The sequence below is a fragment of the Argentina anserina genome, chromosome 5 (assembly GCF_933775445.1).
Source record: "Argentina anserina chromosome 5, drPotAnse1.1, whole genome shotgun sequence".
In the NCBI taxonomy this organism is placed as follows: Eukaryota; Viridiplantae; Streptophyta; class Magnoliopsida; order Rosales; family Rosaceae; genus Argentina; species Argentina anserina.
The window spans coordinates 2,587,124-2,612,144 of NC_065876.1; the positions used below are offsets into that span (position 1 = coordinate 2,587,124).

The window sequence follows — 25,021 nt, forward strand, 5'->3', positions numbered from 1 at the left end:
ACGATCATCACCAGAATAGATTGCTAAATAGAAGTGATGATAGAGTAAGCATTGCTTCCGAATGAAGTCTTTGCTGTGGATGATAGCCTTACATACCTTTGAAACAAAAGAAAATCGACTTACATATACACCATTATTTCAGAGCTTCTGGCAAACTTTCAAGAGTGATAGCGGGTGACCTTTTATAGAGCATTAACCGTAGTCTTTGCTCCTACTAGAGGGATTCCGAATTCAAGTTTTTAAGAATTTTAATCAGCGTCTTAAATAGGAGACGAGTAAGGGGGGTGAGGAAAGTTCTTCCGAACCAAACCTATTCCTATTGCATTATCACATACATAACAATGACACTGCTACTTTTAGATAGCCTGAATACTCAGATCAGTAAATACTGTTCAAGCTCATGAAACAGAGAAAAGCTAAACCTTTCTGTTTACACTAACTCCAAAAGAGATGCACGATGGATAGTAAAACTGATTATTCACCACAGAAAGACTAGGAAATTCAGAGTATTTCCCTTTTCGTGAGAACAAACATGATAAGGAATGTGTCATAAGCCTTTCGCTGATCCCTCTTTGTACTACAGCGAGTGACACATCACTAATATCTTCCCTGCAAAAAAAAAGGCATGAGCTACATATGTCACTGCAAATTTCCTTGTTCTTTATCAATTGGTAATGATACTCTGGTAGTAAATCGTTCATTTAGTTACTAAATAGAGGAGATTTTACCTGGCCCGTCCCTGTCCGTCCAATGTGTGCATAGTTTGTTTGTTCTCCTTCTCCTTCCAGGCTCCTTTGCCCCCCTTGGGTGAAACTCTGATTTCCATGAGCAGGGTATCCAGAAGTAGGTCCTTGGATGGGAGCAGCAGCTCTTGGTCCTTGCCCATAACCCCTGGCCATGTCTCCTTGGCCATAACCCCCAGCACTAGCCCCATGTCCATAACTTCCGGCACTGGGTCCTTGCCCATAACTTCCGGCAATGGGTCCTTGCCCATAAGACCCAGCATCCGGTCCTTGCCCATAAGACCCAGCATCCGGTCCTGGCCCATATGACCCAGCACCCGGCCCCGGCACATACGATCCAGCATTAGGCCCTTGCCCATACGATCCAGCATTAGGCCCCTGGCCATACGATCCAGCACTCGGCCCTGGCCCATAAGATCCACCTGCTCCTGGGCCTCGAAGCCCACCCAAACCACGTCCAGGAGTTCCAGCACTCGGCCCTTGCCCGTATGATCCAGCACTCGGCCCTTGCCCGTATGATCCAGCACTCGGCCCTTGCCCATATGATCCAGCAGTCGGTACTTGCCCTGGGCCTTGAAGCCCACCCAAACCATGTACAGGAGTTCCAGAGCTTGGTCCTTGCCCATAACCATATGTCCTATCATTACCCCCATATCCACCTTGACTAGGAGGTGCATATGTACTCTGATTTCCTTGTGGTCCGTTCCTTTGCACACTTTGGTTGTAAGTACCCTGATATGGAGGTATCGGATCTCTACCAGGCACATATGTGTCCCTTCCTCCAGAAGAACTAACTGGTGTCTGACCTCTAATTTCCCCTTGTCCTGGTGCGCCATAAGTCTGCAGTGGAGGATTTTGTGAAGGCGCCATTTGGTTTTGATTACCCTGATATGAAGGTCTTGGATCTCTACCGGGCACAAATGTGTCCCTTCCTCCAGCAGGATTAACTGGTGTCTGTTGTGGAGGATTTTGTGAAGTCCTATAGTTTCCTCCACCTTGTGGAGACCCCTGTTGGCCATAAGAGGAATTTCCTTGCTGATTTGATCCTTGTTGCTCATATCTGTTACGATCACGGAATCTTGAGCCCTGTCTTTCATACTGAAATGGGGGCGGTCTGGGTGTAATTACCCCATTTTCATATTTGTCCCCTGAATTTTACGACAAAAAAATAGCTGAATCAAATAACTTCAAATGGAAGCTGAGCTGCTTGAGATAGATGTTCGATCCCCTTATTTTATAAAATCTAAATGAAAATCAAACAATGGTTGAATCAGCTGATAAATTACAACTCAGCATCCTCCAAGAAAATAAACACACCTCCATACTGCTTGTTTTGTGGATCAATGTAAGAATCTGGTAACACAAAAATAACTCCAGGAACACCTGTTCAAGGAAAATTTAGTTTCAGGCTATTTTGACTATTTAAAAATAGTGTAAGGATGATTCAAGGTGACAAAAAGTGCTATAAAACTACCATTAAACTTTTCTGACTCTTCCTCGGTCATCAACACCTGAAAGCCTGTATACGTTGTTGTGCTACAAGCATAAATTTTCTTTTTTGCCTCGTCCACACTGAATCACAGAGAATATGACATATTAATGTTCCATAACCAAACACTGGTCCTTTCAAAAAAAAACACTGGTTCAATATATTAAAGCAGAAGATGAAGCATCGAGGCATAATTCGGCAATACAAAATGCATTGTATGGTTACATGCATAAATGCATAATGCATAATGCATTGAACAAACAGTGTCTCACACAATCAAGCATTAAATTACGTCCAAAACTAAACAAGAAATAAACAATCTATCAGGCAGTTGACGTCAATCAACTTACTACGACTAATAAAGCACTCGACAATAAATCATAATTTCATGACAGCATGTCAAGGATGAAGGCAGCCCCAACTAAAAAAACAGAGACAGTGCAATATAAGTAGTTACAGTACCGCATGACGCAGTTCACTATTAATCAAAATAGATCATATAGCAACAGCTGCTTAACTCACCCTAGTTCTCTCCAAACAAGTCCAGTCTGCATTGTATAACACTAGCATTGAATTTGTATCTCTCGTTCCCACTCCACACCTATATATTCGATTTTTTACTCCACCTTTAACTATGTGGACAATTACCGACTTTTTTATTGGTAAGAATCTCTTGTATAACAACCAAACCAGCTGCAAGCAGGCTAGTTTCTGCTCATAACGGTTTGATCACACTCATTGCTTCCTCAAACATATTTTTGACACCATGATAGATATGAACTTCATTTCGGCAAATTCCAAGCATATTGTAACCTAATACATGTGAAACTCATTCCATCGAATCGAAAGCAGTAACACTACGAATGATCCCAATTTATTTTGCAGTAATTTCTAAAAACATGTTCACACTAAATGATTAAACCATGAAATAGAGAGATGTAGAAAGAGATAGAGGTGACCTCATATTCAAGCCTTTAGCGCAGGTCTCCTCATAAGTCCTGATCATGTCCTCAGGAGGAGGCTTGTTATCTTTGGGGAAATCCATGACGATGAGCCAGTGGTTGTAATCGCACCCTTCGAAAAGTATCGTGTCGGGGCCGATCTCCTCATTTTGGTTGCCGCCACCGTAGCTGGGATTGGTCCGTGCAGAGTAGAACGACGACGACCTGAACGATCGAGATTGGAATTGGAACTGGACAGTCGGCGATGGCTGAACAACGGCGACGGGGGAAGAGGACGAGCGCGGGACGGAAGAGAGTGCGGAGGTGGCTGACAGAGCACGGTGGAGAGTCGCGACGCCGCTGCTGCTTAGGCTTCGGCGGAGGCGGAGAAGGTTACGGGCCATGGCGGAGTTCTGTTGCAGAGAGAGTGAGTGATCAGAGGCTTTTCTAGGGTTTTAGAGTGTCTGGGGGATTATCAACAACAGCCAACACTTTCCTATAAAAAAATATATCTTTATTTCTTTAACTTCGTTTTTTATTTATTTTATCAGATGCGTCTTCTGTTTCAAACCTGGGCCAAATCTGTCTCTACTCTCTAGCTAGATATGAACCCAACTATTAACCAAAAAAAAAAAGATATGAACCCAACTGCAAGCCCAGGCTACTCATAGAGCACATAGGACAATCATCAAAGGCCCTTGGAACAAAATCAACAAATTATTTGAATCTTTGAATCGAAGGGTCAACCCTTTGCGAGCTAGTACCGGAAAATGCTTTCTGAAAAAGGAACTAAATATATAGCTATTAGGTATAATAGTGCATAAGCCAAATAAATGAAAAAAGTTGCAAGTTACTCCCATGTAAAAGAGCACATAAGCATGTAATTACTAATTACGTGCTAGATAAGATCATAGTGAACACTGCCTTCAAAATAACTCATCGTATAAAGTTGGTTCACAAATGCTTAATGCATATTACATCACTACAACAAAGTTCTCCTCTGAGACTAATTCCTATTGTGGATAATCAGTCTAAAGGTCGGCATTGAGCACCTACCTCTATGTCCACCTCAAACGTCTCTCTCTCATATTAATGCATACGCTGCTCTTGAAGTTGGCAATTTTTAGAGATCGATAAGGGTGACTATGATTGGTGTTACATGTGGATTGAAAGGAGGCGAACATAGCTCCAGGGTGCAACTTGGGAAGCTCCCAATCTTTTGCAAGGTTAGTCTCCAAGGCGAAGGGGGTTGCTCAAGTTGCTAGGAGCAGCGACAATAGTCAAGGCAATAAAACAATAATCCCAATTTTGCAGTAATTTCTAAAAGCATGTTCACTTTAAATGATAAAATATTAAATAAAGAGATGTATAGAGAGAGGCGACCTGATATTCAAGCCTTCAGCGCAAGTCTCCTCATAAGTCCTGACCATGACCTCAGGAGGAGGCTTGTTATCTTTGCGGAAATCCATGAGGATGAACCAGTGGTTGTAATCGCAGTCTTAATGGAGGAGAAAATAATTCAGTGATGTATAACTCGTTTTTCATGAAAGGATAATGGGTGATATAACTCTTTTTTCATGAAATGATTGATAACGGACCTTGATACATTTTATTAGAGGTGTCAACTGTGTCATCACTCTCGTCGTCTCGGGTTTAACTTGGTAGTCCGTAAAAATAAAGATTCTGTTTTACCATCTATATAGAGGAGAAAAGAATTTAGTGATGTATTTTTTTCATGAAAGTATAATGGGGTCTTAATATAAACATTTGTCACATTATATAGCTAGAGAGATTCACGAGAAATCTAGTAACCTTACTTGCAATTGTTACATTTGTTCTAACTGAAGTGACAACAAGAGTTATTTCACTTGTAAGAGCATCCGCACCGGCGAGCAAATATGCTGGCGTGCTCGAGCAGGAGGAGGGACCAGCCGGAGGAGCTCGAGCAGGAGAAGGGGAGGCTCGCACCGGCGAGCAGGAGGAAGCGAGCTGCTCGCCCAGTCAACCCAGCCGTGGTGCTCGTCCGATCGCTCGAGCAAATTTTGCTCCAGCGTTTGCTCGATCGCCTGGCAGAGCCCACCGCCCGTGGGTGACGTCAGGCAAGGGCCAATTTTTTTAATGTTAGGCGCGTGCGTGCACGCGCCAAAAAAAAATAGCGAGCCAATGAATGGCTGCCACGTGTCAAGCTGATTGGCCAACGGTCCAATTGATCTGGGTCTTCCATTTTGAATCAGAAATTACGATCCAACGGCCAGAATTAATTGGCAACGGCTACTATTTGATCATAACGGAAATAAACCCAAAAAATTGTAAAAAAATCCCCAAAATTTCAAAATTCTCCCAAAAAATTGCCTATAAATACTACTTCAATTTGTTATGAACTCACACCAATTTGTGCACAACAAATTTCACATCTTCCTCCATCTCCTCTCTCTTTTCGTTTAGCATTTTTTTCCAAAACAATGGGCACCCATTGGCTTCCTTTCGAAGATTTACAAATGTGCATTTCTTTTGTCCGTCATAGCATTGATGAATATGACGGTCACAAACAAAAGAGGGACAAATTGTGGGAGACAATTCATGGCGATTATATGCAAAATTGGGTGCTAGCACCGGGTGAGAAACCTCCGAATGAGCCAAGGACCGAATCGCGCTCGCTTCTCACTACAACAAGTTCAAGCTACTCTTGCAAAAATGGGGCGAATGTTTGGCGGCATCACGACAACGTATAGCTAGCGGCACTTCGCTAATGGACGAAGCAATGTGTTATCATATATTATAATTTTTATTTGATTATATGAATTAAATTATGTAATTTATATCTAATTTGTTTAAATATGTAGCATTGTTTACATATTTAATTATTTTAATATATCTAATTTTGTTTACATTATTTGTTTTATTTAATTTGTTTAAATATGTAGCATTGATTACATTATTTGTTTTAATATATCTAATTTGTTACATTATTTGTTTTATCTAATTTATTTAAATTATGTAATTAAATAAATACCTAATATAAGTTTTTTACATCAGGAACGACAAGCTCAATAATGTTACTATAATGCCAAGAAGAAAAAGTTTACACACTTTGAATGTTGGGAAGTGGTTAAAGATCATCCATCTTTCGTTGCGGTGCTACCTACTACTCTATCTCCATATGCAAGTAGTTACCACGGTACTCATTCCGCAACTGAATCATCTCCAACCATCAATTTGGATGACGACCAATTGAATGAGACACCTCAAAGCAACACGGCAGCTCCATCGAGTCCACCTAGACCAATGGGAACCAAGGCGGCAAAGGAAGCTAGGTGCCAAAAGAAACAGAGTAATACTCCTATTGAGTAACGGGTGGAGGTTTTGCATACCATTGCAAGTGACCAAACATCATGGCATACCAAGAGGCTAGCCCATAATGAAAGTGAGCTTAATTATTATGCGGAGTACATAGACATTCAAAAGCGAAAAGAAACAAGGGCGGAAGAAGAGTTACGATTGAAGAAACAAGAGAATGACACAAGGATCATGACAATGGATTTGGAGGCTATGACCCCAATCTCGAAAAGGTATTTTACCAAGAGGAAACTAGCAATCCTTAATGAAGGAGAAGCTAGTCAAGATCAACCTACCGATGAAACATATTCGGATTGTTATCACCCAAATCGCGTGCTTTTTCCATAGTAGTTATAGTATTGTACTAAGAATAAATATGGGCTTGCCTCGTCATTTTATGTAATTTAAATTTTTCGAGAAATAAAATGCAATTTATTTATTAAGTTGAAATTGAAATACACATTAAATTAAAACACATACTGAAATTAAACACAAGCTTAATAATTAAACACAAACATCATGAAAACACACAATAAAACATATTTAAAGTATTTCACCGGTTTCCACTCTCCAAATGTGTTTCACCAAGTCTTTATGGAGCTCTCGATGGATGTAAGCGGATTCGAGATCGGCAACACGATCGTGAAACCGTTGTATATTAGCTCCATCTCTACTTATTGGCTCAAAAAGAACTCGATTCCCTTGTGCATTCACCAGCCCATCATAAACCCGGAAAGCCCTCGATGGGTTTTGCAAGTCTTCTTCTTCTTCCTCATCATCATCCTCATCATCCACATACTCTTCCTCAACAATCATGTTATGCAATATAATGCAAGCTAACATGATGGTAGTCATTACCGATTTGTGGTGCAATGTCAACTATGACGTATAATTGCCCATCAAGATTGCAAGATGCCAAATGCCCTCTCCACATCTTTCCGGTATGCCTCTTGTTTCTTTGCGAAGTGCTTATCTTGCGGCGTCTGGGGATTGGAAATTGTTTTGACAAATGTAGAGTACCTTGGATATATTCCGTCAGCCAGATAATAAGCTGTGGTGTACCTCTGCCCGTGGACTTCGTAGACGACACTTGGGCCTATTCCGGCAAGGATCTCTGAGAACACATTCGATAGGTGGAGCACATTAATGTCATTTTTAGCTCCAGGACAGCCAAAAAAACTGTGCCATATCCACGTATCATACGAGGCCACTGCCTCTAGGATAACCGTTGGGCGACCCTTTCGGCCCGAGTATGCCTCTTGATAGGCGGTTGGGCAGTTCTTCCACTCCCAATGCATGCAGTCGATGCTTCCAATCATACATAGAAAACCTCGGCGTTCTGCTTTAGCTAGTAGTCGCGTGAGGTCTACCGGTGTTGGACTGCGGAGGTATCTTGGACCATAGAGATGAACAACTTGGCTGCAAAACTCCTTCATACATTTCAGGGTAGTCGATTCCCCCATCCTTGTAATTTCAGTACACTGATCTGCGGCTGACCCGTACGCTAGCATTCGTAGAGCCCCGGTCATCTTTTGTTGGGGAACTTGCCCTAGCAAACCAGTGGCGTCTTCTCTTTGATGCCAAGACATGTCGTGGTTGCAGAGGTCCGTCATGATAATGTTGAATCGGTCTCTGCTCATCCTGTACCTCCGACGAATGTCTTGAGCGTCGAAAATTGGACGTTCGATGAAGTAATCTTCCATGAGATTGTGTCCCCTAAATAGCCTTTGACGTGGCTTATTCGGTTTTTTACCGCGACGTGAACCGCTTGGTCGTGTTGATTCATCATCGTGTTGTGCTTCCGCCATGACCACCTGATTCACGAATGATTGCTCCATATCGTCATCCTCTTCTTGTTAACGTTGTCTCCGCCTGAAAAAATTATGGAAGCTGAAAGGATTCATCAGAGTGATGAACAAGGAAATGTTGCTAAGTGTTTAGATTGAAGGATGAGTTATAATGAGTGATATTAGACGTTTTTATAGCAAATTGATCGAAAATCTTATCAGAAATTTGGTCCAATTATTTTGCTGACAGTGACACGTGTCAATTCTCTACTAGTCGAAAATCTTATCGGAAATCTGCTCCAATTATTTTAGCGACAATGACACGTGGCAGTGACACCTGTCAATTATCTATTAGTCGAAAATCTTATCGGAAATTTTGAATAATATCGAGTCGATAATGACACGTGGCACATTATTATTGGTTGTAAATATATCTGGTAAAAAAAATTAATTATTTCACAACAAGACAAAATTGAATTGCTCAAGCAAATTGTAAATGAGTGTGTGAAAAAATCGATTTGCTTGAGCAAAATATGAAATCGATTTGCTTGAAGCAAAATTTGCTTCTTGCCCTACCATTTGCTTAAGCAAATACAATTTATGGGTGCGGATGCTCTAAAATGCATCTTATCAGACATGAAATTCGTCATATGCAAAAACATCACCCTTACCCGTAATTTTATTTATAAAAAAATATTACATAAGGAAATGGCGTTGACTAGGCCAAACAAGACAATAAACAAGGCATACCCACAACTTGGTGAAAACTAAACAAAAGCATCAAAGCAAATGAATTATAACTGACCATCTATTATCAAAAAAGAAAACAAACAAGAATTTCATAAGATGGAGCAATTCAAAAGCTAAGAAAATCTATAATATATCACTTAATTAGCAAAAATCATGAATATATTAAAACCTGTGAGGAAGCTTGAAAGCTTTAGTCACCAAATAGCACCATCATTTGAAGCACCATAATTTTCCGAGTTGTCCGTTAAAGAATGAACTTGTCTATATATATACGTGAGAGATTTGAAATTAATAGAATGATCACGACTGTTGTTCCTTTTTAGTCGCCACATCATCAAACATGGTGAGAAGAAATCACGAATTACCAAGGTCAAATCTATCTAGAGCCTCACTTAGTGCTAACTAAGACTTCAGCTTCAATGGCAATAGTGACCTCAAGTATATTAGCAAATGCCTCTTTGAACAAACCATTTGAATCTTTGATTCCCTCAACCTTTTGCAAGCTAGTCCTCGTAAATGCAATCTAAAAACACAACTCATGTCTTGTGTAATATGACAAGTCAAACTCACGAAATCTTACTTATAAGGGTTTAGAGTGCGTTATATATATATTAATGGTAGTCTATTTCTTTTTATACTCGAATTAAAAATTTAATATGATGACTCTCCTCCGAACTTAACGCCCGAGGACGCGCGCCGATGCCACGTGGCCCCAAACCACCGACAGGCGCGAAATCACCAAAAAGCGCGTGGCAGAATCGTAAATCGACGCGCTTTAGGAGGGCGGGGGCTTTGTTTCCGTGCCCTAATCGCCTGCGAGCGAGATCTGCCCCTCTTATCCTGAACGACCAATGAACAACGCCCTCGTCCGATAAATCCATATATCAACCATGTCCCTCCTGCTGGTTCTCCTGCACCTCCGATCGTCAATCGGTTCAGATACGTCGTGTTACGCCGTCTGACTCGTTCCTCCGGTAACCCGATTCAACTCAGTACAACCCGGTGAGTCCGATCTCCTCCAGATCTGTTAGTTTTCGCTCGATTTTGTTGGCATCTGTATTGATTTCCGGCTTGTTGCGGCTTACGCAGGTCAGGTATGGAACCGATGGATATCGTCGGTAAGTCAAAAGAAGACGCTTCGCTTCCGAAAGGTATAGATTTGACTTTGTGGTAAATTTTCAATGTTAGGTTAATCGATTTTGTGGCTTCTGGATTGGATGTGGTCCGTGAGAAGATGAATCGGTTTTCAGTTATTTCATGGTTTTTCGCTGATTTGATATGACGGAACGATTCACTGTATAGGTCATCCTACAGATTTATTTATTTATTTTCTTGAATAATTAATGCGTGAGTTGGTGTTTTTGTTGAAATTAAGAGTGGATTAGCTTGTAAATAGAATGAACAGATTGAACAGAAGCCTAGCATTTTGCTCATAGAGATGTTTAAGTAGATCTACATGGTTTGGAGTAATTTTTTTACTGTATGTATTTTATATTTACTGTATTGTGGATTGAAACAAGTGCTTAATCAATTATTTCTGAGGTTTCAAACACAATCTGTAGCATGCTTGGAACTTTTACTGGTTTTGTATATGTGCTGCAACTTCGTAGTTCTTATATTGAAGTTGATTACTGAGTGATGTATTGTTTCTTCTCAGCAACCATGACCAAGATCATTAAGGAGATGTTGCCTCCAGATGTACGCGTCGCAAGAGACGCTCAAGATCTTCTCATCGAGTGTTGTGTAGGTGGGGATAAATGGATGAGTGGTTTGGTTAACGTTTTCTTTTGACATAGCATTCTTGAACACTTTGCTCTTTGTTTTTGTACTGTATTGATGAAATATGTGATGATGTTTGGTGTGTTTAAATTTTAAACTGATTTAGTACTTCTTTTGTGCCCTTGCAGAGTTTATAAATCTCATCTCATCAGAGTCTAATGAAGTTTGTAGCAGAGAGGAGAAAAGAACAATAGCTCCTGAGCATGTGCTCAAGGCTTTGCAGGTTCTTGACCAACTCTGGCCATATGTTTCAATGTCTTGATAGTTGATACTAGTTTTTGTTCTTTGTGTTGTCCTGTGTGTTTCGCTAATCGGTCTAGTCCATAAAGAACCTGGGTTCAGTTTAATGATAATTGATGTTCCTGTAATCTATGCGTCTGCATCTTTTACTTGCATCATTTTTGTGAGATATAGTTCATTCTTTTGTAATTCTGAAACTGGGTGGTTAGTAAGTTCCGTCATATATCCTTGAAAAGTTTAAAGGTAGCTTAAAGTGATCCTTAGTTAATATTTGGTAAAAGATGGTTAATCATTTCATTGGGATATGAATCAACAACATATATAGATCTTTTGGGACATCACTGACATGGCATATAGATGAAATGTGTAGAGACTACTGCCGCAGTATTGGTAATGTGATTCAGATAGACATCTTGCAATCAGTTGGCAACAGTTTCCTTGTACTGACTACATAATTAATCTGGTTGCACTTTGACACTTATTTTCTTCCTCAGGTTCTTGGGTTCAGTGAGTACATTGAAGAAGTTTATGCAGCATATGAACAACACAAGATTGAGACTGTGGTAAGTTTCCGTTATGTTATGCTTTATGTAGTTTGTACTAGTATTACAAGGTTGTGATTGCTGTGAAGTTGCAGCATAGACAGTGTACTGATGAGAATTGAATCGTGTCCAGCATGATGTAGCCAAGAGTGTCAAATGGGGCAATGGAGCAGAGATGACTGAGGAACAAGCCTTGGCCGAGCAGCAGAGGATGTTTGCTGAGGCACGTGCCAGAATGAATGGAGGTGCAACTGCGCCCAAGCAACCAGACCCAGACCAAACTTTAGAGAGCTAACTCGTTAGGATATCCTTCATTTTCCTTCAACCGTAGGCAGGCTCATCGATTGAGCTTCTCTCTAAAAGTTATGTACAAATTCATTTGACTAGCCAGCAGGCCCATCTCAATATGCACTCCTATGTTGTATTCTCGTTATGGATCCATGTCTATTAGTGAATGTAATTAGTGCGAGTTTATCCGAATCCTGGCATCAAAACCTCATGTAATTATCTGGTCTCGTTATTTTAGTTATTGCAGGCTAGCATTTAGCAGTGTCACTGGCAATGATGCAATCCTTACGAAAGAAAGCCCTCTTCTATCTTCTTTCTAACCTTTGATTCCTTCTGGGTTTGCATCCATATCCAGATAAGGTAACCTTGGTGGAACTAATCTAATCGTGTTGATTACGATGCTTCAATAGCACAGTGACAGTGGTAGGGGTCCCCCCACAAACATTGAGGTGCCAGACTGCCAGTTTCGCAGGTAGGTGAAGATCGAAAATGTAAACTCTGCGCCCAACATAAGCCATGCCCATGAGAGCTCAGGGTCCTGAAATTGGAACAGGGTCGACCTTGTTTGAGAGTCCCAGTAAACACCACCACCATACCTGTGCAGTGGAAGAAGATGAAGACACGGGTAATGGTAATGAGATGCTGACATCAGCATGTCTGGTTTTGGGTTTGGTTTGGTGCAATTCCTTTGCTGTTTTTGTGATTGAAGTCAAAAAGGGGCAGTCAAGCAAGCCAAAAATGAAAAATGGAAAAATGGAAAAAATGAAGAAATCCTCTATGCCACTTTGCTTTAGCTTGGGTTGCCCCCACTAGAAAGTGAAATCACAACCCCATTGTCTCCTCAGATTCCCCTTTCTTTTATGTTTTGAAAACCAATAAAAAATCTAGACACCCCTATTGTTACAGTTTTGGGTGGGTCATAGAACTCTATGTTTCATTTGTCAGGATTCTCTTTGGGTCTCCCTCTCCTGCTACTAGAAACAAAGAGAATTAATGCAAAACACACACCTCCCCCTCCCCCTCCTTGCTCAATAAAAGAGAAGACACCAGAAACTAGAACTAGAACTACCCTCCCACTCTCTTCTTCTTTACTCACCAACCAACCAACCCACCCACCCTCCTCTTCCATTCATTGCCTTTCCTTTTTCTTATGCTACAACAACACTAATGGCAAAGAGCCTGCAGGACTCCTCCTCCAAAAGACACTTCCACTGGACCAACAAAGTTGGCAGTGAAGATGATCAAGCGCATGCTGACCTCAATGAAGATGGAGTTTCAGTTGCTGTTCCAACTTTGAAGTCCTCACTGTGCAAAGCAGTGTCTGATGAGGAAGAGAAGAGAAAGGAGGGTCCTCCTCCTCACAAGGTGGTGCAGCTGCAGAGGAGGAAGCTTCAGGCAGCAGCAATATCGAGGCTCCGGTCGGTGCTCACCGCCTTTGGGAAGAACCGGTCAGGCCTTCCACTGGGTCTGGGGACTAGAGTTATAGGGACCCTTTTTGGTTCTAAGAAAGGGCATGTGCATTTTTCTCTGCAGAGAGACCCAAACTCACACCCGGCTTTCCTGATTGAGCTTGCTACTCCGATTAGTGGGCTGGTGAAGGAAATGGCTTCCGGGCTTGTGAGGATTGCTTTGGAGTGTGACAAGGAGAAGGAAGAGAAGAAAACAGAGGAGTCGAAATCAATGAAATCGAAGAGTGGTACTTCAGCTGCTGTGAGGTTGCTGGAGGAGCCTGTGTGGAGGACTTACTGCAATGGGAAGAAGTCTGGGTTTGCTAGCAGGAGGGAATGTGGGCCCAAGGAGTGGAAGGTATTGAAGGCTGTTGAGCCAATTTCAATGGGTGCTGGGGTTCTGCCTACTGGGGATGAAGGTGAAGCTGATGAGCTTATGTATATGAGGGCTAAGTTTGAGAGGGTTGTTGGGTCCAGAGACTCTGAGGCTTTCTATATGATGAACCCAGATAGCAATGGAGCTCCTGAACTCAGTATCTACTTGCTTCGAGTCTAGCTGAGGTTGGATTAGCTGCTATGTGGTTCCAAGTTCTTGAAGAGTAAGCTCTTGTTTAGCTGAAGCTTAGTTCTGTCCTAGTATATTTGCTATTTCTTTTTATCTTGCTGGAATATTTGGGGTGAAATGGTTACTGGGATTATGTCTATCTTTCATATGATGATAGTTTAGGTGGGGGGCAATACATTAGAACATGATGTAGGTGGTGGGGGGCATGAAGGTGTACATGTATAGCTTTTTCCAGTCCTTAATTAAGTGATGATGAGACCTGATGTTAATGCAATGCCGATTGCCATCTTTACTAATTATGCTGCTTAATCTGTCAAGCTTATAATGGAGTTGTTTGTTATACATAGTTATGAGTTGAGGTTTAATTTTGTTGGAGAAATTATATATGGTTAGCAGGTAAGCTGAGGAACTTATGATTCAGTTTGTAGATCCATTTTTGATATAATGCTGTTAGAATATCCAGTCATCCATCATGCTGTTATTCAATTAGTTATGTTATTCTGTTCTTGACTTGCCATATCGAGAAAGAAAATGATTTATTCTTTAATATCAGTGATATATGCAATTATGTATTTATTTCTCTCATAAGATTCTAATAAACGGCAGATTCTCTGTTCTTTCATTGTATGACCTTACATAAGTGATGTAACGAGATCGATGAACACAAGATCGCAAAACAATTAGTGGTAGTGAGGAAAGGTCTTTAAATAGTTCAATTTCATACCATCATATCAGTAGCAAATGTCTCCTTTGCTATTTGTAAGGGTCCTCCCACTACATAATGTTTTCTGGTAACTATGACTCATGGGACATCAATATGTGAAAATAGATAAACTGGTTATCTTCTCTGTACCTGAAGGATCTTGCTTAAATCATAAGATTGATTCAGAGGCATAGCCAAAAAGAAAAAACTTAGTGGCACAAAGATGCATTTTTCTTTTTCCTTTTGTCTGTGTGGGTCTCTCTCTTCTATATGGGATGGCTTCAATGATAGGTTTGATGTCTCTTTTTTGCTTTACTATTCATTTCCTTTCCTGTTTAACATGTTTCCTTTTCTGCAGTAATGGTGATTCACACACGTTCATCCCATAAAACCCAGCATTTCGTCCAAAAGTTATGCTATTCCAGTACCCAATCATTTCTTTTGATATATAATTTTGTGTTAAGAGTAATCCCAAGATAAGTTTACTAAAGTAATCATAGAAGTCATCAAAAGCATATATAAAATGAAAACCCAAATCCAATTCCAGACAACAGAATTTTGGCTTTTGCTTATAATTGACTGCTTTTATTTCCCATCTGTTCTTCTTTATTTTTTAGTTTCTTCTCCTAAATGTAAATCATGTTGACTGCTTTTCCAATTTCCACCATGGCACTTGATTCCCTTCAGAGTTTAAGTGCACGTTTGATATAGGATTATTCTGAGTCATTCTAATATTAATACTTGGGCTACTCACATTTGAGTAGGCTTACCTAGTACTAGGTTGAACCATGTTTGGTGAGCAGTACAAGCTAATGTAGGATTGATACTAGTTCATGAGATCTGATACAATGCCAGAATAATGCCAAGAACAGCTAGGAGATACACACATAAGAATTAAGAGTCAGAATGAATCTCTAGTTAATAGGTTGTTCTGAGTAAAGAGTCGACGAAACCAAAGATCAATTCAATTGTACCATGCAAGCAAAAGAAGAGGCAAGATCTGACCTTAATCAAACACAGGTCTCCCTTAAAGTAAGAAATTAAACCCTTATGATTCTCCTATGGCTGAAAATCAAGCACGGGTCTCTTTGATCAAATTCTCCCATCTGTTCTAATGTGTAATGCATATTAGAATCAAAGTTAGGATTCCGGTTTTGGTGTGGTTATTGGAAGGAGGAAATGATTGGGTTTGATTGAATCTTGTTTAGTCTGGAGTTGAGACAAACAAAGAGAAAGGATGAGAGAGATGGTGTTAGCCACCTGCCCATCCAGGATTGAAACGTCACCCGGGCTAATTTTCAGGGATGGATCTAGGATTTTATGAGGTAGATTACAATTTTGGCCGAAGGTCAAAAAAAAATTCAGGTTTACAACATAGAGTGTATGAAATTCATATAATTAAAGGTCAATTAAACCTAAATATTCCTACCATCCATTTAAGTTCTTAACTAACAAACAAACCCAAATAGGCAAATACTCAATTTCTCATTCGGTCATTCTCTAACATATTACCAAATTTATAATCATTCTAAATCGATAGTTTAACTAACAAACTCATATACTAACACTAATTCCCTATAATCTTAACAAACTCAAATAGGCATATAAAATACTTAATTTATGATCATAATCTCATTCAACCATTCAGTAAGACAGTAACAAGACTAACACATTAACACCCAATTTCATATAATTATATTCCAAATTTCCAATAAGATCTGTTTAACCAACAAAGTGAACAAACGCATATACCCACCAAATTTCAGTATCCAATCATCCATAATCAATATCTAATGATTATAATCAATATCTGATTCAATTTTAAAAGAATTTAGAGGGACTGGAGAAGGGCTAAACTTTTACAGTAGAACAATAAAAGTGTAGATGAGAGCAAAGAGAGCTTCGGGCGGTCGGGCCTTCGGCGGTGTGGCGGTAGGGATTGGCGACGACAGACTTAAACGATTTAGAAGAAGAGTAGTCGAGTAGAGGGAAAGTTGAAGAACAAAAGAGAGACAGCCGAGAAAGACCCCGTGAAATTAAATTAGTTTAATTCCTTTTTTTTTAATAGAGAGTTGAGTTTTTTTTTTCTTGGCTGAAATCTCACATGGATTCTAGCACAATCAAGCCTATGTTGAATCTGCCCAGGCGTTAGCATGTGGTCTCAAAGAGGAGTACTCAGAATAACACCACATAAGGAGGTTGAGAAGAGGCCCTAGTGCCATTAACTTTTGCCCCTCTTCACAACAAACACGAGACAAACTTCTTAATACCTCTTATCTAAGGTTGTACCACTTAACACGGTTCACCAAACGTGCACTGAATGACTACTGCTTACATTCTATTTCACTGTGAATCTGCATCAGCAATCTGAAATGACATCCTTAAACCCAGAAATTAAATGCAGATAACATCCTTACAAGGGTAGTTTGGTCATGTTCTGTAGCTTGTGTTACAGTGCTGGTGTGCCAGTGTGTTGTCTACCCCTTTTATCCTAGTTGCAAGGCTTTCATGTATGAAGTGCATGCCTTTTCTTTCTTCTCTCCCTGCAACTACAATGAGATAGAATAATGGAAATGGCCCAGAGGACAATTTGAAAGGGTGGTAATAGATGTGTCACAGCTAGGATTATGTTATCGCAGAAATCGAGGTTCATGTTGATGATCATCCACCCATCATTCATTCTTCAAAGGGTTCAAAAGCTGGTGGTGGCTCTACCTAAAGTTAGGCCACTGCTTTGTTCAATCATTATTTCAATTAGTTCAATCATATGTCTCGTTTGATTTCCAGATTGGCTAGATAGTTCATGTCTTATGTTCCATTTCTATTGAGCTCTTTGGGGTCTGCTTAGTATACAACCCAGAAAAGGCAACACATATATGAAAGGAGTGAACATGAAATCCTAGACTGCCCGGAAGTTGTAGTGCATTGGCCCAAGGTAGATAGGTTGTAATAAATCAGGACTATAATGACTACTGCCATCTCATTTCCATAGTTGAGTCACTTGTGGTGCCATATTATTGTAGGGCAGGTGTACCTTCACTGCTGGGTACGTTGAGAAAAATTCAATGATTGAATGAGAGATGTGAAATATCAAATATGTAGGGTTTGTTATATGGAACATTAAATTTCTAACCAATTTTCTGCACCATGAGGTACCATATCTAAGAGAACTGCTATGGTAGTTGATGAGCGGATTTAGGCAGGGGGTCTCTAAGGTAGATATGTAACAGCCCCCACTCAAAATACGTAAACTACATGTCTGGTTTTTGGTATATGTCATGCCTAGTCGAAGTCTCGAATGCAAAGTGTTCGATAAATTGTCTCAATGAGTTTACGGCAATAGCAACTTAGCAAGATAGCGTGCAAACTTCTTCATGGCGCTCCATGAAGAAAAGTTGGTCGTTCTTTGACAAGTGATTGCTACAGCAGATAACATATTTAAGCTATTGAAATAGGGGGACCAGACTAAAGACTAGTTATGAGCCCCGTGCGCGGTAGAACTGATGATGTGCTTAGACTTTAAACTCAGCTGGGGAGGCCCTGAAATGCAGAAAAAGCCTTTAGCTTTTTTTTCATCACTCAAGTGTCTTAATCTGTAACCGGCCATTAATCTATTCCTTAATTGGACAGGAGGACCGAGGACGCAATAGCTGATATCTACAAGTGGCAGTTATACAAGCTTAAAATTCTTAACTATATAATCAAGCAGAAGCAGGGTCGGATTAGCTAGAAGTGGATTGGCTTTTTGATCAAGTGTTGCTGTAGTGGTGAGCTTATTTGGTATTTCATGCACACAATGGGGTTGGATCATCATCACCATCATGGTTCCAGTGTTTTGATAATCTTCAGACTTCCAGAAGGAAAAAGGAAACTGATATAATAAACCAAAAGAGAAACAACTAAGCACCCACAGACAATTTTCTTTTTCTTTTTTTAGTAAGGTTGTTGTCACTGGAGCTCAGTATGCAGCTTATAGTTTAAAAGAGAGTAATGTTGCAGGGGTGTATTGTATATGAAATTAGTGTGAGTTTTAAAGAAATCTATGAAATTTAAAAGTCTAGGTGTATTCAATATAAACTTTTAATTATCAATACAAGTCTAGGTTTATTCAATTAGGATTTTTAAAAGTCATTATGAAATCCATGAAAGTCTTGGGATATTCAATCCGGACTTTTAAAAATGAATAGAATTCTGTAGGTATTCAAAATATCATTCATACTTATAGAATTATAAACTCATAGAATCTCATGAAATTTGTAGTGTTAATTATAAACACCACAATCCAAAAATTGTCTAGCCTTTAGACCAAAGATTTTCATAGACTTTCTCATGGACTTTATCAATATTGTATTTAAAGACGTTCATTCTCCACCATTTTTCTTTATTTTCTTTTTGTCTTATCTTTACTGATTCTTTTTCCTACAACCTAACATGTGTATGCCCATGTTTATTCTTATGATCCCATTATTTTTTTTTACTCTTCTTTATGTTATGTTATTGTCTTGTATCTTTACACTTATTAAAACTTAATTCTCATATGTGAACATATGTTCAATGCTAACAATAAAAACAATAATGATAAAAGAAGTTCATAAGAAGAAAATAGAATACTAATCATATCAATGTGTCATGAACACCGACTTCTTTAGCTTGAAACTTTCTAAACAATTTATTTACTTCCATTTCGTTAGTACATATTTGTCGATAGATTAATTTTGAAGGGTTTCTTTTAAATTTTCTTAAATAATTGAGATTTTCTAATTACTTTGTATTTTTGTAATAGACACACCTAATAAATTTGCTTAGAAAAAAATTATTCCGTATAAAATTTTATATGATGCATTAATCTCTGTTCAATAGCACCCACGAAGCGTCAGATAACACGTAGGGTCAATCTAGATACTTTGGACGCACCTGGCCACCCGGGAATGAAGCAAATTATCACGGAACCGTGGACTTGTAGTTTAAAGACATGATATGCATATTATTCAATTATCTAGATTTCACGAATCAATAAAAGTCTGTAGATTTTAGCCTAAAATTTGTGGTTGAAATCAGTGATTTTGATAATTGTATGAAAGTTTGTAAAGAGTCCGTGCAGTTTCTAAAAAGTATGTTAATTAAAATAAGTCTACACAAATCTAATACAATACACCCCTGCATTGAGCCCCCTGTTGGGGATTTTTACTGTACATTTATCCACAAGTATATCATTGCTGGTGTTTTTGTTTTCTTTCTTTCGCTGCACGCATCGCAAATTCACGACTGATGTTCTTGCTTTAGTTTGGAAGAAAAGATGACGAGCCCCTAAACGAGAAGTACTTGAGTTTCAGCAATATAAACAGCTTTAAGCATCTTGGGTGTTAATTTGGAAGTAGGGAAAACTGAAAGGGAAAAACCAGCAAAGAAAGTACTTGAGCTACTTTTACGTTTAGGAGGGTGTATTGTATTTGAACTCCACTTGAAAAAAGAGACCAGAGTCAGCTCGTTATATTAACTTACGGGAGAAAAAAAAAGATCTTGATCTTACACACATTGAAAGATCTTGATCTTACACATTGAATGCTGCATCGTAAAAGATGTGCTCACTTCTTTTTTTCTAAAACAATAAGAACAAGCAGTTATGCATTCATTTTCTGTGTACTGATGATCTCTAAATGAGCTAGGAATAAGCAACACACTACTCTGAAAAAAATATCAGAAACTAGAGCTAATGAACTGTGTTTGCAGACTCTACAGAAGAAACATTTATGAAGAAAGAATAAAGTAATGAGCAGCAACTCAGACGCTGCTTGATCACAGCAGCACATGACATAAAATACGACAGCAGCCCCGCTCCTACCCGGTAATATTATTTCCACCAGGTAAGAGCCCGGTCACTATAGCCAGAAATCCAGAATGCCATAATCCAGAATGCCCGGTCACCTTTTCTTTTCCGTCATCTTCATCCTTCTTGTGTTACTTCAATGTTTGGGCTTTTGCCGTGAAAAACCTGGCTGGTATAATTGATGATGTGCGGTCCAAAAAATATCACAAAGCAGAAACATGGATAGGCAAGCTGCATCAGTTCCAGAACAAAGAAACAGAGCATACATAAAAGATTAAAGAAAGCATGTTTTCATGGGAGGATATTTTAGTGATGGTTCCTGTAAATTACTTCTTAGAAGTTTGATATTAGGGCGTTTTTGAAACCAAACACATTTTTCAGAAAGTAGCTACAAAAAGACAATGAGAAAAATTAATCTACCTGAAGAAGCATAGAGGGAGCAGTAGGCGGTTCACGAACAACATGACTTCTAGTTTTCCTTCCATTTTGTGTAGTAACTGATGGGCTATTTGCGGTTGTGATATCCCAAAAGCTTCGTTTTTTCGCTGTTGGGATTGGTGACCGGAAACGATGACTTGGACTCTTCAACTCACCAGTGCTTGGCTCCTTTGGTCTCAAACTAGCTCTTGTGACTATTGTCTTTGTCCCCTCCCTCCCAGCTGCTGGTGCCGGTGTTTGATCACTTTTACGTGAAAAAAGATCACGGATAAGATCATCCTTCTGCTTTAGCTGCGAAGTATGATCCTTCTTCATCCTTTCAATTTCTGCTTCTAAAGCTTTTACTGTCTTTTGAAGCTCTCTAACTACTTCTGCATCCGCACTTCTTTTGGATTCCGGTGTGAAACAATTCCTAGCCAAGAAAGATGGTCTGTGTTTTCTCTTCTCATTTGATTGGGCAGACGTTGGAGGAGTCAAGAGCGAGGTAGCTGAAGAAGGGGGTGTTGGAGATGCATTTGCAGCCAAGGATTGTGCTTGGACAACTAATAGCTTCTGTTGATGACGTGCCAGTTGTACTCGAAGTTCACGGTTCTCTTTCTGTAGTTCAAGTAATAGTTTAGCCTGATCAGTTTCAGATTCAGGAACTTCCACTGTTTCCTCATGGACATCGCATGCCTACGATTGTGCAAGTTGTTAAATATTCTTTCTATCATTAAGAATTGCCATCAAAATTTCAGCACAACTTCTGGAACTGATATGTAGTGAAAACAAAAATCAAGCTAGAATTATGACAACTAATGGCTGTTGCTTATGATAATTCAATGTAACTGTCAGAGGGGCAGAATAATACACAATGTAAAAGCGGAAAATTGGAGCATTATGCTTCTTCAATAGTTGAATATAATGTGCATTTGAAACCATCAATGAAAAAATGGTAAATTGAAAAATGATATGCAAGGAAGCTGACCTTGGTCCTAATTTCCTTTGCTCGATCAGCCCAGTGAAGAGTGTTTTGGGTTTCACCAAATGAGAGGTTACACGGGCTGATATTGGCAATCATCACAGTGTTACAAGCTCCTCCTAGAGAATCCTTGAGAAGTTGGGTCAACTTTGAATTTCGATAAGGTATGTGCTTCTTTCCCTCCACGAGAGCATTGATGCAACTACTCAGTGCTAGGAGTGACCGATTTATATTGGCACCCTCAATAGATCTTACAGTTCTCTGATCTGTGGCAAGGGCTCTCTCCGATCCGGCAAGATCAATGAGTGAAAGCTTGCCTATGCGGTTGACCACATTCATAAAAGCATCTTTTACCTGGTATTCAACCACAACCTGGACATAGAAGAGAGGCATAAGAAAGAAATAAATAAAAAGAATCATAAACTTGAAATTTTTAACTTGAGGGCTCAATCGTTACCTGTAAAATAGCATGGGAGCGAGAAGAAGTTTCATTACAGCGGGTCGGTTCAGTAGTTCGGTTTTGGTTTCCCCGCTGAAGCAATTGCATAACCTGACAAGCCAAGGAAAGGACCAAATAATATATTACCTTCAGGGAACCTATATCCAACAGACCAATAAAATAAAATAAAGGGAAGCAAGAAACGTACTTCATCGGTGGAATAAGCTCTGTACTGTGTAAGACCGGCTGCTACAATTCCCTGTAATATGAATTTCAGAAAAAATATCTTTAACACAGAAAATAGAGATTTATATACATTTCAGTTACACCCTTCCTGGTTAGTTAAATCATCTTGGTATTTAAGGAAATTTTGTCCCTCTATACATGACAAAATCATAAATTCGCATCTTAGCCTACTCAGTAGTGCTAGGAAATTAATGTCAGATACAAGATAGAGACGCATACCTGTTTATCTTCTCTAAGAACCAGAGGACGTCCGGGAGAGAGCAAATCCCTGACAGTTTCGTTATAGACTTCAAGATACGACAGATGAACAACATGATTTCCATCACAGCTCCTCTGCCTTAACTTTGTAAAAACGTCCTTGATCGCCAAAACCATCACTCCCGGATTCTCAAGAGTACCAAGCATTGTATACGTCTTCCCAGCTCCCGTGGCACCATAACAAAAAATTGATCCATTCTTCCCTTGCAGAACTGCTTCCACAAGCTCAGCTGTGCTGAAAAAACCAAACAGGACAGCCTCTTTGTCAAGCCTCCTCATTTATTAAGGAACATGTTCATCAAAGTGTTTCCAAATCACACAATAACTTCTTTCAAACATGGAAATTTCAGCTCTTCTAAGTTCTAACACACAGCAGTAGTAACAATTCCAAATGGGGTTTACCCTTTATGTTAAACATTCCTCATAACAAACCCAACAAAACACTAACTCAATCTGCATTAAGCTAAAACTGAAGCTAAACAAGCACATTCATGACAGTAATGAAGAATTACAATACCCAAAACACACCTGGTGGAATAAACTTCCTGCTGAGAACTTGAATCTGTAAACGAAGCATCAAACGTGAAATGACGACCTCTCAGCCTCTTGAGCCTCAAATAGTCATTCTCACTCGCAAACTCCGTCAAGTACACGTCACGCCGGTTCACGATTCTCACACAACACCTCGAACCGGCCTCCCTCTCCTTCTTGCTCATCGGCCTCAGCCTCACATACACCATTATCCGGCTCCCCACATTTCCCGCCTTTTTCATCTCCAAAGCGCCATACTTCGTCTCCGATTCCATCACCTCCTCCATTTCCGCCGCCTGACCTCCTCCACAGCCGAGCGAGAGCCGCCGCGCCACCGCCGTCGCCGGGGGTTTGGCCTTTCTTGGGATCGAAGCAAAGCTGAGAATCCGGTCGGTGGTGGTTGCTCCGGAGACCGGCGCATTCTCCTTGGCGTCGTGGTGAGCCGGAGGCGGAGGCAGAGGGAGGACGTAGGTTCTTGTGACGGTGGAGTTGTGCCTCGCATTGCTGTTGTTGTTGTTGTTCTCTCTCATGACGACCCGGCTGCCGGGTCGGAGCTCCGACTCGTTCTCTTGCTTCCTACACTGCTGGGCCGCGAGTCGGAGCTCCGACGGGTTCGGGTTCGGGTTTCGGAGAGCTGCGGAGGCTTGCTTCTGCTGCTCGTAGAGCAAGGTTAAAGCTTTCATCTTTTCCTTCAATCCATGGTGTGGGTTTCGCAGCGGGAGAAGATCCGAGTGGGTCTGGGTCTGTTGTTCTTGATCGGACCTGGGTTTCTGGTCACTCTGCGACCTAGTTGATACTGGCATTTTTAGGGTTTTGGAGCTTTAAGGTTTTTCTCACATGCCCAGATGAACTTGAAGGCGGCCCAGTTGGTTGAAGTGATCGAATTGCAGAAAGATTGAAGCTTTTTGCTGAATTGCTGAGCAGAAATAGAAGCTTTGGGGAAGATCAAGATTGGGGGATTGGGGGGTGTTAAGTTTGGAGGGGATTTTGAGCCGTTGGATTACGGGAAATGAGTGATGTAGTGTTTTGAAAGTTGATACTGACACTCCGGATTCTGCTACTTGGTTACCAGGTCTCTGTGGTAATTTGGTGTGAAATTTTGGGTTGACTGGAGTGGATGAAGCAATTGAGGGAGGGGTGGAAGGGATATAGGCTTTTTGAAAACTTTGAATTATATATTAGTAACGGTCAAAAATGTTGTCAGAGTGCGTTAGCCGGTAGGGAGAGAGCTGTATAAACCAACGTGGAAGCTTCTCCTTTTTTGTAAGGTGAAATGATTAAAGATGTATTCTTTTGAATTTTTCCAAGTTAAAGTAGCAAAATATAAAGCAAAAGGATTGTATTTTTGTGTATTGATTTCAGTATCAAACAATTACCACAGGAATCAAGTGGTTTAGATCCACCTTTTTATGGTGTTTATGGATAATTTATTAATTTATAGTGTGAGAGTGAAATTTAATGGCTATAATGATAATATAAATTTCGTAGTCTTTTAAATTTTTAAGACTAAGATATAAACTACATACGTGAAATCGCAAGAAGTGCATTATTACTACACTTAAAAAATGATCATGAATCATGCATGTTTTTGTTTATCTAATATGGTCATCAAATGATGTTGTGATGGCACTAATGTATTAGACTATGATATGCATGTTTTTGCAGCTATGAATTTTTTTGTTTGGGGACCTATTATTTACATAAAACTGT

General features: G+C 39.9%; 4 protein-coding genes across 6 annotated transcripts; 2 read left to right on the top strand and 2 right to left on the bottom strand.

Annotated features, from left to right (window-relative positions):
- Positions 1 to 342: 342 nt before the first annotated feature.
- LOC126794759 (multiple organellar RNA editing factor 1, mitochondrial-like) lies at positions 343 to 3,638 on the bottom strand. Of its 2 annotated transcripts, XM_050521536.1 has the most exons (6): positions 3,192 to 3,638; positions 2,218 to 2,315; positions 2,061 to 2,126; positions 1,337 to 1,891; positions 729 to 1,198; positions 343 to 609 (listed from the first exon to the last, which is right to left on the bottom strand). In XM_050521536.1, exons 1-6 carry the CDS (start codon positions 3,575 to 3,577, stop codon positions 598 to 600), a joined length of 1,587 nt encoding a protein of 528 aa, XP_050377493.1. In that variant the 5' UTR covers positions 3,578 to 3,638; the 3' UTR covers positions 343 to 597. The 2 variants fall into 2 exon arrangements, with proteins under 2 accessions (XP_050377493.1, XP_050377492.1); XM_050521535.1 differs by having other exon boundaries at positions 729 to 1,891.
- A 6,241-nt stretch (positions 3,639 to 9,879) lies between these two features.
- Positions 9,880 to 12,087, top strand: LOC126794769 (protein Dr1 homolog). Its single transcript, XM_050521546.1, has 6 exons — positions 9,880 to 10,048; positions 10,136 to 10,197; positions 10,704 to 10,793; positions 10,954 to 11,048; positions 11,560 to 11,628; positions 11,741 to 12,087. The coding sequence occupies exons 2-6, from the start codon at positions 10,143 to 10,145 to the stop codon at positions 11,900 to 11,902; spliced, it is 471 nt and encodes a 156-aa protein (XP_050377503.1). The 5' UTR covers positions 9,880 to 10,048; positions 10,136 to 10,142; the 3' UTR covers positions 11,903 to 12,087.
- A 118-nt stretch (positions 12,088 to 12,205) lies between these two features.
- LOC126794763 (protein MIZU-KUSSEI 1) lies at positions 12,206 to 14,103 on the top strand. The gene has a single exon (XM_050521539.1). It carries the CDS (start codon positions 13,063 to 13,065, stop codon positions 13,897 to 13,899), a length of 837 nt encoding a protein of 278 aa, XP_050377496.1. The 5' UTR covers positions 12,206 to 13,062; the 3' UTR covers positions 13,900 to 14,103.
- Positions 14,104 to 20,170: 6,067 nt separating this feature from the next.
- Positions 20,171 to 24,280, bottom strand: LOC126794756 (kinesin-like protein KIN-8A). 2 transcript variants are annotated; one of them, XM_050521532.1, is made up of 7 exons: positions 23,309 to 24,280; positions 22,742 to 23,015; positions 22,485 to 22,535; positions 22,295 to 22,387; positions 21,844 to 22,209; positions 20,859 to 21,551; positions 20,171 to 20,607 (listed from the first exon to the last, which is right to left on the bottom strand). In XM_050521532.1, exons 1-7 carry the CDS (start codon positions 24,112 to 24,114, stop codon positions 20,575 to 20,577), a joined length of 2,316 nt encoding a protein of 771 aa, XP_050377489.1. In that variant the 5' UTR covers positions 24,115 to 24,280; the 3' UTR covers positions 20,171 to 20,574. The 2 variants fall into 2 exon arrangements, with proteins under 2 accessions (XP_050377489.1, XP_050377488.1); XM_050521531.1 differs by having other exon boundaries at positions 20,171 to 20,669.
- Positions 24,281 to 25,021: the final 741 nt, after the last annotated feature.